The sequence below is a fragment of the Trichogramma pretiosum genome, unplaced genomic scaffold, assembly GCF_000599845.2.
Source record: "Trichogramma pretiosum strain Unisexual culture from Peru unplaced genomic scaffold, Tpre_2.0 scaffold143, whole genome shotgun sequence".
Lineage (NCBI taxonomy): Eukaryota > Metazoa > Arthropoda > Insecta > Hymenoptera > Trichogrammatidae > Trichogramma > Trichogramma pretiosum.
The window spans coordinates 13,085-28,732 of NW_019640832.1; the positions used below are offsets into that span (position 1 = coordinate 13,085).

The window sequence follows — 15,648 nt, forward strand, 5'->3', positions numbered from 1 at the left end:
TCGATCTGATGGCGAAAAACCGACGACGGATTCGGATTCAGCGACCCAAAAAACATAAAGTCTACTGGGTCCGGTCTCTGGAACTGAGCATTTTTTTTTGTGTGCCTGTGTTATTGCTCGGTTTAGCTCTTTTTTTGGAATTTTTTTGGACGCGTATGCAATAGGTCGTTCGGAGCCATTCTCGTACATGTGCGAAAGCACTGCCGATAAGCCGTATGCCGATGCGTCGCAAGCTAGGACGACTTGTTTACTTGCGTCGTAGTGCGCTAATACACGGGGCGATGCGAGTTCTAATTTGACCCATTTGAATGCTTTTTCGCATTCCTCGTTCCACGTAAATACTTTATTATTTGCGCATTCGTATAACGCTTGTAGATTCACTGCTCGATCTTTTAAAAAACGAGAATAAAAATTTATCAACCCTAGAAATAACAACATTTCCTCATTCGTTGTCGGCCTTGGTGCTTCGACCATTGCTCTTATTTTTTTTTTTTGACTTGTGCAGCCCGTTTCGGTCAATAACAAAACCTAACACCTCAATTTTGTTTTTCATTAGTTCCGTTTTTTCTTTATTCAACCGCAAGTTGCAGTTGGTTAATCGCTTGCATACTTGCTCTAGTCTCTCAATGTGCTCCGTGTTACTACGACCCGTTACGCAAATATTGTCCAAGTATGCTATCACTTCGGGCACACATTCGTCTATTTTTTGCTGGAATATCCCCGGACACGATGCTACTCCCTCTCCCATTTTTGTGTACTGCAGTAATCCTACGTGCGTTGTAATCGTTAAAAGTTTGCGACACTTTTCTTCGACTCCGAATTGCATGTACGCGTGTGATAAATCTAATTGCGAAAACCACTCACCCCCTTGAAGCGTCATGAAAATATCATCGATCTGATGAAACGGGTAATTATTAATTATCATGTGCGGATTTATTGTTAACTTGAAATCTCCGCAGATTCGGATTTTTTCGTTGCTCTTTACTATAGGTACAATCGGTGTAGCCCACTCGCTTGATTCTACAGGTTCTAAATGCCCTAATCCGATAAGTCTGTTTATTTCTTCTTCTACTCGCGGCTTGAGAGCGTTTGGTACGTGCCTTGCTTTTAACGCTATCGGTTTAGCATCGTCGCGCAAGTATATTTTTACTTTGCTTTTGTTGTATAATCCCGGAGATGACTCGAAAAGTAATTTGAATTTATTAGTAATATACTCTTGAATGTTACTTTCGTTCATTTTTAATATTTTGTTATCGTTCATCTTGTTTAGCAATCTACTTAACGGCCAGCATTCTAAAGCCATAAGCCACTGGCGTCCTATAAGCGGTGGACCAGTGCCAGACATTACATAACAGCTTAATTGTCGCGTCTCGTTGAACAATGTCACCGCGATGTTACGTAGCTCTCCCGAAATTTTAAATACGCGCTCGTCATATCGACGCAGTATCGCGTTAGTAGTCTCCTTTCGGTGATTCGGGAAATATCGCTCTTTAAAATTTTCGGAGATAACCGAGTAATACGTGCCCGTGTCTATTTCCATCGCGATCAGCTTATCGTTAAGCTTTATGTCAAGGAATTCGGGATCTGCTCTTTCGGTCGCGTTTGTCTTCTTACTCTCCGCTCGTATCGCGAAGAAGTCCTTGTGGTAGTATAGATGCTTTGATGACCCTGGCGCGCTGCTGGTTGTTGTCGTTTCGTCTTCGCTGCTGTACTGGCACGATGTTGCGTCCTCTGCTTGGCTCTGTTCTCCGATGTAGTTTACTGGCTTGCTTCGGCATGCTGCTTGGATATGACCTTGCTTGCCACATTCGTTGCACTTTACGTTTTTGAATCGGCACTTGGATGCCTTGTGATTGTTTCGATTACATCTGTAGCACTTGAATTCGCCTTGCTTGCTATTTATCTGTGATTTCTTTTGTCGTAACTTTGTTTTTCTTCGTTAGCGAGAATTTTGTACACTTCTGCCTGCGTATTTGATTTTGGGTCCCAAGCTTTGCTTGAGTTTCGAGCATTTTCCACTGCCTTTTCACGTGCCTGTGCCTCTTTTAACGCCTGATCAAACGTAAGTTTTTCCGTTTTGAACAATGCAATCCGCGTTTCTTGGTCCCTTATGCCACACACAAATCGATCTCTGCATGAGATTGATAGGTCCGTAAAGTTGCAGTGCAGGGATAACTTTTTCAGTCGCGCTGCGAATTCGGATACGCTCTCTTGGATACCTTGGCGAGCTTGATTAAAGTTGCAGCGCTCCATCACTTCCGATGGTGCTGGGGCAAGGTGGTCTTGCATCAACTGCTTTAACTCGTCGTATTTCTTATCCGCCGGTTTTATTGGCGCGCAAAGATTTTTGACCAACTTGAATGCGTCTTCGTCAAACCTTGTGAGCATCACGGCCGCTTTTTTTTCGTCCTTTGTGTCCTTCGCTGTGAATAAAATTTCCAGCCTGTCGATGAAAATTTCCCAGTCATCCTTGCCGAGCACAAATTCCAACTTTGTGCCCTCTGAGGTCGCCATTTCCGTGTTTTTGTCGCTGCTCGTGCTTGCACTCTCACTGGATTCAATTTCCTTTTCTTCTTCGGTTTCTCGCAACACTTTCACTAGTGCTTTCCTTAGCTCGTCTAGCTTGGCGTTTTTACTAACCTCTTGTTCTCGGGCCAGTAACTGCTCGATTACCTGGTCTTTACTCAACCTGTACACCCAACCGACTTTTGTATCTTTTGGTTTTTTATCGGCTTCACTCATGAGTCACTGTAATTATTTAGCACTAGCACCCCCGTGGGTTTTTCGTCTTTATTTTTTATAAGTATATCCTCGTCGCCACTGTAATATTAGGTAATAGTAGGTGAAATGAGAAATGACCACACAAAGCACTAGAGTATAAGTAATCAAAGTTTATTGAATATGTAGTGAAAGAGGCTCACTCGAGGCAGTAGCTTGCTCCAAGTCTGCGAGATAACTGACTCGCCTGGCTCGTCGCTAATCTTAGGCTACCTCGTGTGTTTACATACATTACACTAAGTTGATTATGTCCAAATCAACTTTTCACACAAATATGCACAATCTCACATTAGAACTTGAACCCAGTCTTCTACCTATTCACTAACTTTCATAAAACATTAATCACTGGATCTATAATTGGAAATAAAATCACTCAAAATTGATCAATTATCACTAATCTTGTTCATCACATGCAACATACAATAATATACATGATATAGTCATAAACACATACATAAAGTACAGTGCGAGCTGGAAGCGATAGGATAACCATAAGTAGGAGCCCGAGGCGAGGACTCACAAGGCTGGCAATAGATGAAGCACAACACTCCCATGATGAAGTCAGAAGCGAGAACACACTCACAAGAGGGCGCCAGATGCGGGGGCCTAGGCTCCACCAGCACGCATGATGGCGCCTGAAGCGAGAACCACACTCGCAAGACGACAACAGAAAAGGAGGAGTATCAAAAACTCACGGAGACTCACAGGGTAGCGCCGGAAACGAGAACCACACTCACAAGATGTAGCCGACAGAGCAAATTGGGCACTTGCCATCGGCGGCAGAAGCGAGAACCACACTCACAAGATGGCACTTGACAGCGAGTTCTAAAAAAAGATGTCCAACTCAGGAGGAGATGCCAGCAATGTGTGACCACGCAGTAGACGGCTCTGAAAAAGGGGATATGACAATAGATGATGGCATCGTGCAGGATCGGAGGTTCACCAAGCAGAAAAAAGATAAGTCCCTGAACCCCTAATCGTCGCATATTACTATGGGACGGATGGGGGATGTATGGAACACAACGACTAACAGAAGTAGCAGAAATGCTCAACTAACACCGGCCTCACCGAAGCAATGCCTAACGGCGGTGAGTGTCCGAATGGGGTGGAGTAGAAAAAAAAAGTACAGTGACATACATATAGACTGATGTATATATGTCAATTTACATATGTACTGCTGTATTTCTTGAATTTGTACTGCTAAAAGTGTCACATTTTCATAAAAAGCTATTGAAACATCTTCATAGCTTTATTATGTAACACTATGTCGAGTTGCAAAGAAATAACTTCACTGTACATGTATTTTTTTCTCTTTCAAAAAAATGTAATTTTTAGCCATTGGAAAATCAAGAAGCAGTCAGCAGACTGTTATTGACATTTGATCTGGGCTCGCGCACGAAACAGAAAGAGACAGAAAATATGCCGAAACCCACGAGTGGTGGCGAGTGGTGGCGTTACTGTACACATATAGCCATGTAAACAAACAAATTTCTGCTAGATATACTCTAACCAAAGAATAAAACGAGTATCAATAGATGTCTCGAGATTCATGAGAGAATGACAACGATATACCTTTTAGTTGTTTCAATCATTTTTTCTAAATAATCGTAAAAGTATCGGTACTAAATAGGCTGTACATCACGGTACAGTTGAAATTTTTAAATTCCGATTACGGCACTTAAAAGCTGAGAAAAAATCCTATCAGAAAAGTCAATAAAAAAAATTTTTTTTTTGAGGTTTTAGGCACCTTTCCCCCCTTAATAAAGCTAGGGTAGATCCAGTATATAAATGAGTCTGATTTTTTATATAACACTGTTAACTTTGAATGATCGCATAGGATTATTATGTCACTTATCACTGCATGTGATTGTAAATTGAATAGTTGCTACAACGAATTTTAACAATCATATTCATTAATTATTTTATTGAGTTAATCCATCACAAACTTTGCATTGTCGTTATCGTTTACGAAATAAAAATATTACATCTGCGTGATTAATTGTCTTAATTTTTTTGATTTCATTACTATCATAGCTAAGTTATTAATCAATGGTGAATTTCGGTTAGGAGTTGTGACCATGTGAAAGAAAAAAAGACTTTACATTTAGACTCAAATAAAAGGATTATACTGTCATACTTGCCCCTATTTAAACTTTTGAAAAAAGTATTACCACGGTTTTGAATTATTCTATTGTAACATTTCAGTAAGCTAAAACCAAAAAATTGTCAGTTTGTTCAATACTTGACGGAATTTATTTGATTTCAATAATATCATAGCTAAGAAATTGATTCTCATTTACGATTTGAGATTACCAATTGAATAGTTTAGAAACATAACTTAACAAAAAATATGAGAATGAGACGGACATACTTGCTCATACATGTTTTTTAAAAAAAAATAATTGATGGGATTTCAGGTTATTCGTAATTTAATATTAGTATGCTTATGATGATATTGGTGCTAGAACATCACGACTTTCCGAAGAAAGTCATCGTCGAGTCCGTATTCCAATCTAGTGTGTCGAGCGAGCCGCCCGGAATAATAGTCTCGCGGTAACATCGCAACTTCAAGGAGAAAGTCATTGCCGAGTTTGGATCTCGACCTAGTGCATCGAGTTGGCTACCCGAGACGATATTTGTCCGAAAACTTCGCGACTTCCCGGAGAATGTCATCGCCGAGCCCGGATTTTGACCTAGTGCGCCAAGCGGGTTACACGGGGTGATATTTCCTCGGCAAAATCGCTACTTCCTGCAAAAAGTTGTTATCGATTCCGGATAACAACCTTATGCTCCAAGCGGCTATTCTAGAGAAATATTTTCGCGTGAAAACCGTAATTTCGTGGAGTAAGTCATCTTCAAGTTTCAAGATCGACTTGATGCCCTGACCGTGCTACCCAGGATGATTGCGAGTATCTTGATAAACATGTACATTGTTCAAAACACATACATTTAGTATCTTAACGTATACACATTTAGCCTTATTAATCAATAAAATGGATGATATGAAGTTGGCCGTGAGACTGCGTGAGACCGCGTGAGACCACGTTTTCGTCAGGGATTTTTTCTTTTATCACTCCATACTTGCCATTCGTAGCGTGACACGTGCTCCTCGCTCCAAAATTAGAAAATGAAAGTGATAGAGAAGAGAGACAGGATAAAAGTTGAGAGTAGGGGAAATACTACCACAGATTATACTGATACGGAAAACATAAAAATAAAAGTTTAAGGTTCTTTTTTAAGTTTAAGGACTAATTTTAGGGTCAAGATGACACCAGGGTGAGTTGTCGGGATTGAGATGATACAGGACGAGTTATGCAAGAGCAGGTTGTCTGGCTTCCTTTAGTTTCATTGCACATAAAAACTTTCTTTTAGTTCTTTTTATTTTCAGAAATTATATTTTATCATTATAATCATTGTGACGACCACGTGTGTTGCCGCACGAACACTCGTCTGCTGCTCGATCGGCTGATCGAGCCGCGGAGCAGACGAGCGCGCCGCTGTAGGCCCCACTTTTGTTACTGAACTTTTACGACTTATCATTATAAGCCACCACCTGATCCCACCGTTACATCATAATTATCATGTATAAAGCATTATGAGAAATTTTTAAAACAGCTTTTTCCATTATTTGAAAGCCTCGTTACCCTATAAATAGCCTATTTATATTTTTAAGTCAAAAATAAAGTGTTAAAAAATTAAATATAGAAACTAAAAACATAATCAAGATAAATGCGAGAGATTTAATTTCAATTATAAGTATATTACCTTTCAAAATCATCATCTGTTATATCATATTTATTAGCTTCAGTATCTTCAGTAATAAATTCTGAATTTTCATCAGATTTTTGGCTTTTGAAATGACCCCTTTTAAAACTTTCTACTCTTGAAAGAGGTTGAGGAACATTAATATTTTTTTCTCCTCGGATATTACCAATTACATTATCTGGATAATTAGAAACTTTACTAATATCTTGATGATCTAGCTCCTCTCTTAATAATGATACGTATGAATCCGTTTGATTTGATAATGAAAAATCAAGAACGCTACTTTCAAGTTTTTCAGTTGAATCTGATTCAACATCGCAGACATTTTCTGGAATCATTGGATAGTCTAATTGTTTTGCATTGATATTTTCCTGGTTTTCATGAGCCATTGCATTCTTTTTCTCGGATGAAGATTTATCACAGACTGCTTCGATTTTAGAATTTTCTGACTTTTCCGTTGACTCCGATATGTAGGCTTCACTATTATTAAACCTATGGAGCTCTTCAAAGTTTTTCACACCACTAGAGCTTTTAAAATTTTGATTACTGCTTGAACATTCATACTCATAAGCTATGAATGGAGTTTCATCGGAAACAAATGATTGATCTGGTAAAATAGAGTCAGCAGATTTCCTAGACTGAGATGGGATTTTAATATCTTCTTGTATGTTATTCATTTCCGAATGTGACGATTCTTCTAAATACTCAGCCTCGTCACTCTTACTCCAAAAATTGGCATCACTACAATCTGATAATAAAACGCTTTCCTGCTTCTTTTGTGTATTGATTATAAAAATAGTATCACTAGAAGCTTCTGAATCTTTAAAATGGTTTATATGATCCAAGTTTTTATTATTATAAAAATTTAAGTCATTTTCATCTTTATTCGAAGTGTTTGAATTTTGATAATTTATCAAATGTTCATTCTCTACTTCATTCATTTTTGAATTTTCTTCGTGATTACTGTAAGAGATAACATTTTCCTTACTGAGAGAATTGATGTATAATTCATTTTCTAAATAACTTTCATTTTCATGAGTTGGATCAGTACCATACTCTCCTTGGAATTCTTGATCATAAACAGATGTTATTTGATTGTTCACAACGTTGTAAGTATTTTCGTAGGAATTATCGTCGTATTTATTTAAAATACTGGCTTCATTATGCGTTATTGTTTGATCATTCATCTGCAGGAAAGATGTGTTATTTACATCACTGTATGAATTTATTTTATTATCAAACATTTCATTTTCATTCGTAAGAAAATCTTCATTATAATAATTATAATTACTAAAATTATCGAATAATGGTGGTTTCGAAAACTGATGTAATTCCGGATTTAAATTATGATTTGAGGATACTGGCAAATCAGGTAACTTTTTTTTCTTCTCATCTTCAAACTGATTGCTGTAAGAAAAAAAAATAAGTATAAAAGGATGCATTTCAGTACTATTTATCAATATATTTTGAATTTGATTTTATTGGAAGCAGTAAAAGTTTAGTTCAATTACGCAGCCACATAAAAAAGTTTGTTCATGTCCAGAAATCAGACCTAGTAGACTTAATTTTTTTTTGGATCGTTGAATCCAAACCTAATGTCTGATTTCCTAGGCCGACTATTTTTCAAGGTCATTTGAAGGTAAAAATAAGAAAAAATTGTAAAAAATTGTAATTTTTTCACCTGTGTGAATGTCAAAAGAAAGGATGAATTTATAAAACTCGTGGATTCAATAAAAAATAAGTATAGCTAAAAAGTTGCACAATATTTTAGGTTTGAGGTAGTGATTTTTCAACTTCTGCTTTTGAAATTGCTTGAAAATTACAAGAAATAAAATACTTTTTTCGATTGGCATAGTGACTTGAGGTATATGCATTAAAGGCATAGGTCATTTATTTAAAAGAAATTTAATATCTGGTGTGCAGATTTTTACACTTGTAACGATGAAAGTGAAACCTCTTTACCCTCAGGTCTAGGCACTGCCCAATAACTATTGGCCTCTCCAATACACACTTAAGCTAGTATTGGAAAAAAGACATAGAAATACGTACAGGGATAATTAGCTAAGGAGATAATTATTCCGTGCTTTCGCAATGAGCCTATTACTGCTGAATAAAGTCAGCCGATGAGGAGATGATTATTCTATACCTACAGCGACTAGCGCTATTGTTAGCTGAATAAAATTATCAGAGTTAAGGTGAGGAGTCATTACTAATGACAGAATAGGTTGTGGAAAAGAAGAGGTAAATTAATTGTGAAGTACTTACTTTTCGTGAATCAATAATTTTATTAGAAGTTAATAAAAGAATTGCGATGTATTTGAAGCAGGCAAATTACGTATAGATATAGTATATAAGATAAAGTTTATTTAGAATATATTAGAATATAAGTTACACATATAAGTGCATGTAAACACAAGACCAGCTACGCACTCGGCCACACTCTTAGCCGGCTGGTTACGCAATGTCGCGTACATCGATGAGCTCGGTGCTCATATCGCAGCATCACTGTGCATGCGCAGCGAGTGCTCGTCGCTATATCGATACATCACAATTTTTCCTCTTTTACAAAGTTTAGCCAAAGTTTTGGACTTTCATAATTTGATTTGCATGTCTTTTGTACAATGCGTTGTCTTCATCTTTGACCAGATACGTAGACGGCGCCGTTTGTTTTACAATTTTGCCTTTGATGCGTTTTTCACGCTATAATTATCGATCATGACTCTATCGTTCGTATTTAGCTCGAGCTGTCTGCTACTCGGTCTAGCTTGTATTTGAGCTTTTTGGTTGATCATCACTGTATCGATAACGCAAGGTTTTAATAAGTCGAAACGAGTCCGAAGCTCGCGCTTGTGCATTAAGAATGCTGGCGTTCGTCTAGTCGTCGCGTGCTCGATACTACGACAATCCCACAAGAACATGCTTACAGCTGTATCTACCTTCTCTCCCCCTTTTACAATCTTTGACACCTTATCTTTAAATGTTTGCACAAAATTTTTCGCTGCGCTGTTTGTGGCGGGATAGTGCGTGGGTGAGAGCGAGTGTCGAACTCCGTTCTTTTCTGAAAATTCGTGGAATTCTTTACTTCTGAACTGTGGACCGCCGCCTTTCACACAGTGCAGTGGCAATCCGAACCGCGCGAACAAATCCTGGAATGCACTTACCAGTTTGCATGCTCTCGTGTCAGACTTAAAATCTAATATTTCCGGCCATTTGGGATTAGCGTCTACTATAATTAAGTACATTTTACCGTAAAATGGACCTGCGAAATCGCAGTGAAGTCGGCTCCACGTTTTATCAGGCCAGGGCCATGTTGTAAGCGGCGTTTTTACTTTTACTATTTTTACTTTGTCGTCGTCTATATTTGGTCACCAAACATACGAGCGCGCGAACATTTTAATTTTTACTATTCCTAAATGTGTAATGTGCAATTCTCGCAGGATCGATTTTCTCATTGCATTTGGAATGACTGCCCGTAAGCCCCAAAGTAAGCATCCTTTTTCAACTGTGTATTCCAGTTTTTCGTTATAATATTTTTTTTCCTCATCTGACAACTCGTTTGCTGCCAGCCAGTCATTCATTACATAACTGATTATTTTTTTTAGTGCGTCGTCTTTTTTTATCTCCACAGCTAACATTTTACTATCAAAAGAGCTATTATTGTCGAAAAAATGCACATAGTTGAAGTTTGCTTCATTTAATTGCGTGACATCTTCCACTGGAAGTCGCGAAAGTGCATCACAATTTGCGCTCGCTTTTGACGGAATGTGCTCGATTTTGTGACGAAAACCAGATAGATAGTACGCCAACCGTTGCAATCGGTTTTCAGCCGTTAGAGGAATACCTCTTCTTGGGCCCAAAATCAACTGCAACGGCTTATTGTCAGTACGTAATATTATCGATTGATGAACTGGTAAAATCTTTTAAAGCCAAACACGATGGCCATAGCTTCTTTGTCTAATATGGTGCGATTCATTTCCTTTTTTAAAATTTTCTTAGATGCGTACGCTATTGGTTTTTCGCTTCCGTCTTTATACTTATGCGAGAGAATCGCTGACAATTCGTAGGTGGTTGCGTCGCAAGCTAACAATATCTTTTCGCTTGGATCGTAGTGCGCTAGCACTCTTGGAGAAATCAGTTCATTTTTCACCCATTCAAATGATTTTTGGCGCTTGTCATTCCACACGAATTCATTCTCGCTTAGTGCGTCATAAATCAGCTTCATTTTCTCGGATCTATTATTTAAAAATCGCGCATAGAAATTTACGAGACCTAAAAACAATGCTGGATCTTTTTTATTTGTTGGTTGAGGCGTATTAATCATTGCATTTACTTTTGACTTACAAGGAGAGCTCTCCAAGTCCGGGTCACCGAATGCCCTGAAAATTTTTTTATGATCTCCTAGTACATGATGATGATCCCCCATATAGTTAGTTTGATCCAATGGGCCTTTTAACAATACTTTTACGGATGCTCAAGATTTGAAAATTATTTAACGATAATAAATACCATATAATAGCCTATCATGGTATCAGGCTCAAAACAGTCAATTCCAACTGACTTAACAGCATTGTTACTTTGTCTTTTTCAAGTTTTTAAACAGTTATTCAAAAAATAAACACTGTAGCTCAATTGGTATAATATGCAAGTCTCAAAGAGCGAACCAATTTGAGCTAAAATTAAAATACTTTACTATAAGTATTGATGCAAAAGATTGAAATAAAACTTTTATATTATTAAACTCACTGTTCCTTCTTTTTCATCCATTTTTGACACTTCATTGATTATGTTTTAAGTGCCAGATTACCTCATCAATGATGCTGGAAGTCGCCAATGATAAAGATAAATAAATAATGTGATTAGGCGATGATACAATCAGTTATGCTTCTTTTTCTTTTTCCCAATGAAAGAAATGCCGCCTTGCAATTTTTTAAATATATCGTCGATTAATGGCAAAGGATACTTATCGATTATTACTAACGAGTTTATGGTGATTTTTAAGTCCCCGCATATACGAATATTACCGTTGTTTTTGAAAATTGGTACTATAGGAGTTTCCCATCTGTTTATTTCTACGGGTTCTAAATGTCCAAGTTATACCAATCGTTCTATTTCTGCTTCTACTAATGGTCTTAGTGCGTGTGGCACATGTCTGCATTTCCTGGCTATTGGTCTCACGTCGTGCTTTAAATGAATTTTAACTTTGCTTTAATTATAAAGCCCCCTTGAATCTCCGAATAAATCTTTAAATTTATCAGTTAAATTCTTTCTGATACTGTCTACACCTATTTTTTTTACGTTTCTGTGCGTGCTATCTGTTTCGTCAATTTTGAAAGGCCATAGCCCGAGTTCCGAGAGCCACTGTCTACCAATTAGCGGCGGTCCCGCTCCCGGCAGCACGTAGCATTCCAATTTACGCGTCTTTTCTTTATATTTCACCGTCTTTACGAGTTTGCCTAGTGGCTTTAACGCTCGTTCATCATATACTTTTTAGCTTACTTCGGTTTTTAACAGTGATTTATTTTGGAATTGATTCTTGAACGTTTTTTCCGATAAAATTGTCGCATAAGTGCCTGAATCTATTTCCATAAGTATCCCTGTACCAACAATAATAACGTCGAGGAACAGTGGTTTCGCGTTTATTTTATTTATGAAATTTACCTTATCGCTATCGTAATCGCATATATTAAGCGGAAAAAATTCTAGTTCATGCGATTTATCTTCGTTTGTTGACTCGTCGTCGTCTTCGAGCAGTTGGATTCGCTTTTTGTTGCCGCTGCTGCCTTTCAATACATATTGCAGATGACCTTTCTTGTGGCATCTCCTGCAGATATAATCCTTGAAATGGCAGTCGTTTGCTAGGTGATTCGCTCTTCCGCAACAATAACACTGACCTCATGACGATGGTGGCGGCTGCACGTAGTTTCTTTCGGATTTTGGATGCTTGTATTGCTTATCTTATAAAGCAAACACTTCTTTTGTATGTTCCGTAGGTTTAAAAGTTATAAAAACTTCCGTTGCATTTTTACACGCGATTTCTCGTGCGTGCGCTTCTTTGTACGCTGCATCAAACTCAATGTTTCCGTTTTTGAAAAGCTCGATTTTCGTGTCTTAATCTTTAAACCCGAAGACGAATGGGTCCCGCAGCAAGGCTTTCAGATTCGGAAATTGCAATGGAGTGCTAACTTTTTTAATCTGGCCGCGAATTCTTCAATCGATTCTTCTTCATTTTGCCTGGCCTGATTGAAAGTACACCGTTCCATTATTTCCGATGGTTTTGGATTTAGATGGCCAGTCATTGACTTGGTAATTTCGACATACGTTTTTTCCGACACCTTAGCGGGCTACTAATTGTCGTACTAGTTTGAAAGCGTCCTCTTCCAGGCGTGTAAGTAGTGTTGCTGCTTTCTTGGTGTCTTCTTTTATATCTTTAGCGATGAATAGAAACTCAATGCATTCAACAAACGTTTCTCATTCATCTTTCCCGAGACAAAATTCAATTTTTATGTTCTCGTTCGACATGGTACTAGAACTGTCGTCTTCTGTTTTTGACTCACTCGCTGATTCGTACTCCAAACTACTTTCATGATAATTGCCGGTGTGGTCAGATTTTCCGCACTAGTTTCGGCTGTGCCCGCACTGGTTTCGTCACTTTTTTGGAGTCGGCGATTTCCTGACGCACTGTCTTCCGTAGTTTTTTTCGTGAGGAATCAATAGTTTCAGATATATCACACTCAACACTCTTTTTTATTAATTCTTGAACTAACTGCTCCTTGTTTAAATTTTGGATTAAATCTAGCTTCAGTGGTTTGGACATTTAACGCGAGTTTCTACCTCTTTTTTTCACCTCGTCGCCATAAATGTGATGTATTTGGAGCAGGCAATTTACGTATAAATATAGTATATAAGATAAAGTTTATTTAGAATATATTAGAATATAAATTTGTAGCGGCATAATTTATGCGCTACAAGTCGTTGAAATCCACCCTTCAGCTCACGCGTAGATATAAACTGTACAGACCAGACGAACCCCGTACACCTTGCCCCTATCACACATGTATGTTTTCTTCTATACACTTTAGCACCCGAGACCTGGAAAAAGAGAGAAAAGCAAAGCGAGAAGATCAGAGCAACCAAGAGATCAGAGATCAAGACGATAAGATACTAATCAACAGACTGATGCTACTCAAGAGTACACGATGCCTTTCTCATAAAGCACAATGGAACAGATGACACGAAACAGACGATGAAAGCACAAGCAGATCACACCTAAATCTCTTCGTATACACAGGAAATTCTTGCCACCGGATGTATATGACAAAGAACAATATTATTAAGATGCCACCAAATCAATAACACTTGACAGGTGACAGGTTAGTTTGACACCTGCACATCAGTCGAGACGCATCTCAGGTTGAACATCCAAATTTCTACTTACGTAACCGCACACCATACGTACAAACACGAGACAATCCATTGAAGTACCAAAATATTCAGCAGCAGACGAATGATGAAAAACGAACACCCACCAGACATAATCACACTGTGTTGATATGTAAAACAAGCAGAAGATAATCATCGAGCTATCGACACGTATCGATTAATATCGATAGGCGCTTGCGTGACGCTTCAGACGACACATGAGATAGACAACTACGACCACGTCGCGAGTCGGCCATTATTGCGATTCTGCTCGTCCGCAAAGCATGTGCAAAGTTGTGTCGTGAGAAAGAATAGAAAGAAAGCGAAAAGTAAAAGTGAGAAAGTGACTCTCGAGAAGTATCTCTCCATCTTCGAAGCAACCCTGGTGACGACGTCCAACTTTGTGGAAGCCGGCCACCAAACTTTGTTAAGGCGAGCGAACGGTGGTGTTCCTTGGACCTTGAATTTCTTTTGTGGTCCTGAAAAGGACCGTTTGGTTGTTTTGTAGAGCTGTTACTTCTGACCAGCCTTCTTGAGTTTCCGCGCGATTGACCTCTTGTGGTTTCGTTGCTGTCGTTGGAGAGCGCGTGTCGTTCGTCTGTCGTCCGCGTTCTGACTTGTTTCAGGCTGGGCAAGTTCGGTGGGCACTTGTGACGAGGCGACCGGTGGCCCTAGGCGAGCGAAAGCTGACGGTTGTGGAGATGGCGAGTTCTTCGATGTAGACAAGAAGGCTAGCCCGAAGTGACGCTTAGCGGGGACTTCGGGTGACCTTGGCGGTGTTCGTATGCGTGGCCGAGGACGAGGAGGAGCGGATGGCTCTAGCCGGAGTTTCACTGTCCGGTGTAGGTGAAATGGAACCGGCGGGTTCTCTCGTAGATATGGCGATAGCGAGCGACCGCGAGGTCGGCGGGCTATCGGCTGCCTTAGACCTGGCGATTCGGCTCGAGGAGCGCGCGCTGGTGGCACGGAGAGTTCAGGCCGAGTCGGATGCCGAATGCAAGCTTGGTCTTCGTTGCTCTGACGATTAAGTCCGCTACCCGGCGGGACGACCACTACCGAACGAAGGCGCTCAGGAAGCGAACGCTCGATAGGTGGTCTCTCCGCGCGGAAACGAAGGTATCGTTCGTCGTCGCTAGCAGTTCCCGAGTCAAGCCTGAGACGGAGGTCCTGAGAAGGACCGCTGCTAGTTGATGCGTTTAAGTGATCCACGGTGATAGAGTTTCAAACAGTCGGAAAGTCCAGACGTGTTCTTCGCTCGGAAGTGAGATCGAGAGTGAGCGAGGCTCGCCATGCTGCCGTCTTATATACTCGTGGCCCTAGGGGTGGGGAGAGAGCGATAAGACGGCAGACATCGATTTTAAACCAAGTCGAGGACCTTTGATTGATGGCCCTGAAAAGGTCGGTAGCCCGGAGAGTTTCAAAGTTTATTCTCCGCAACTCGAGAGGCTAGTTGGCATTAGACTTTGGCGAGAAGTCTGATGGCTTTCGAACAACAGCCTCGAAAGGCTAGTGACCAAAGAGTTTTAAAGCCACGAACTTCAAAACTCAAAGGTCAAAGAGTTTCGGAGCTACAAACTCCGAAACTCAAAAGCCAAAAAGTTCTAGAGCTACAGACTCGAAAACTCAAAAGGCCAAAGAGTTTCAAAGTTATAAACTCCGAAGCTCAAAACCAAAGAGTTCCAAAGC

The 15,648-nt window shown here is 39.5% G+C and overlaps 1 protein-coding gene across 1 annotated transcript in view; it reads right to left on the reverse strand.

Moving 5' to 3' along the window:
- The window catches only part of LOC106651161 (phorbol ester/diacylglycerol-binding protein unc-13-like), a gene marked incomplete at its 3' end in the record, with an annotated part of 166,158 nt that overhangs the window by 12,680 nt on the left and 137,830 nt on the right, over positions 1-15,648 (reverse strand). The window contains exon 9 of the mRNA XM_023463425.1: positions 6,544-7,950. Coding sequence (XP_023319193.1) covers positions 6,544-7,950 — 1,407 coding nt within the window. The remainder of the gene's footprint in view (positions 1-6,543; positions 7,951-15,648) is intronic.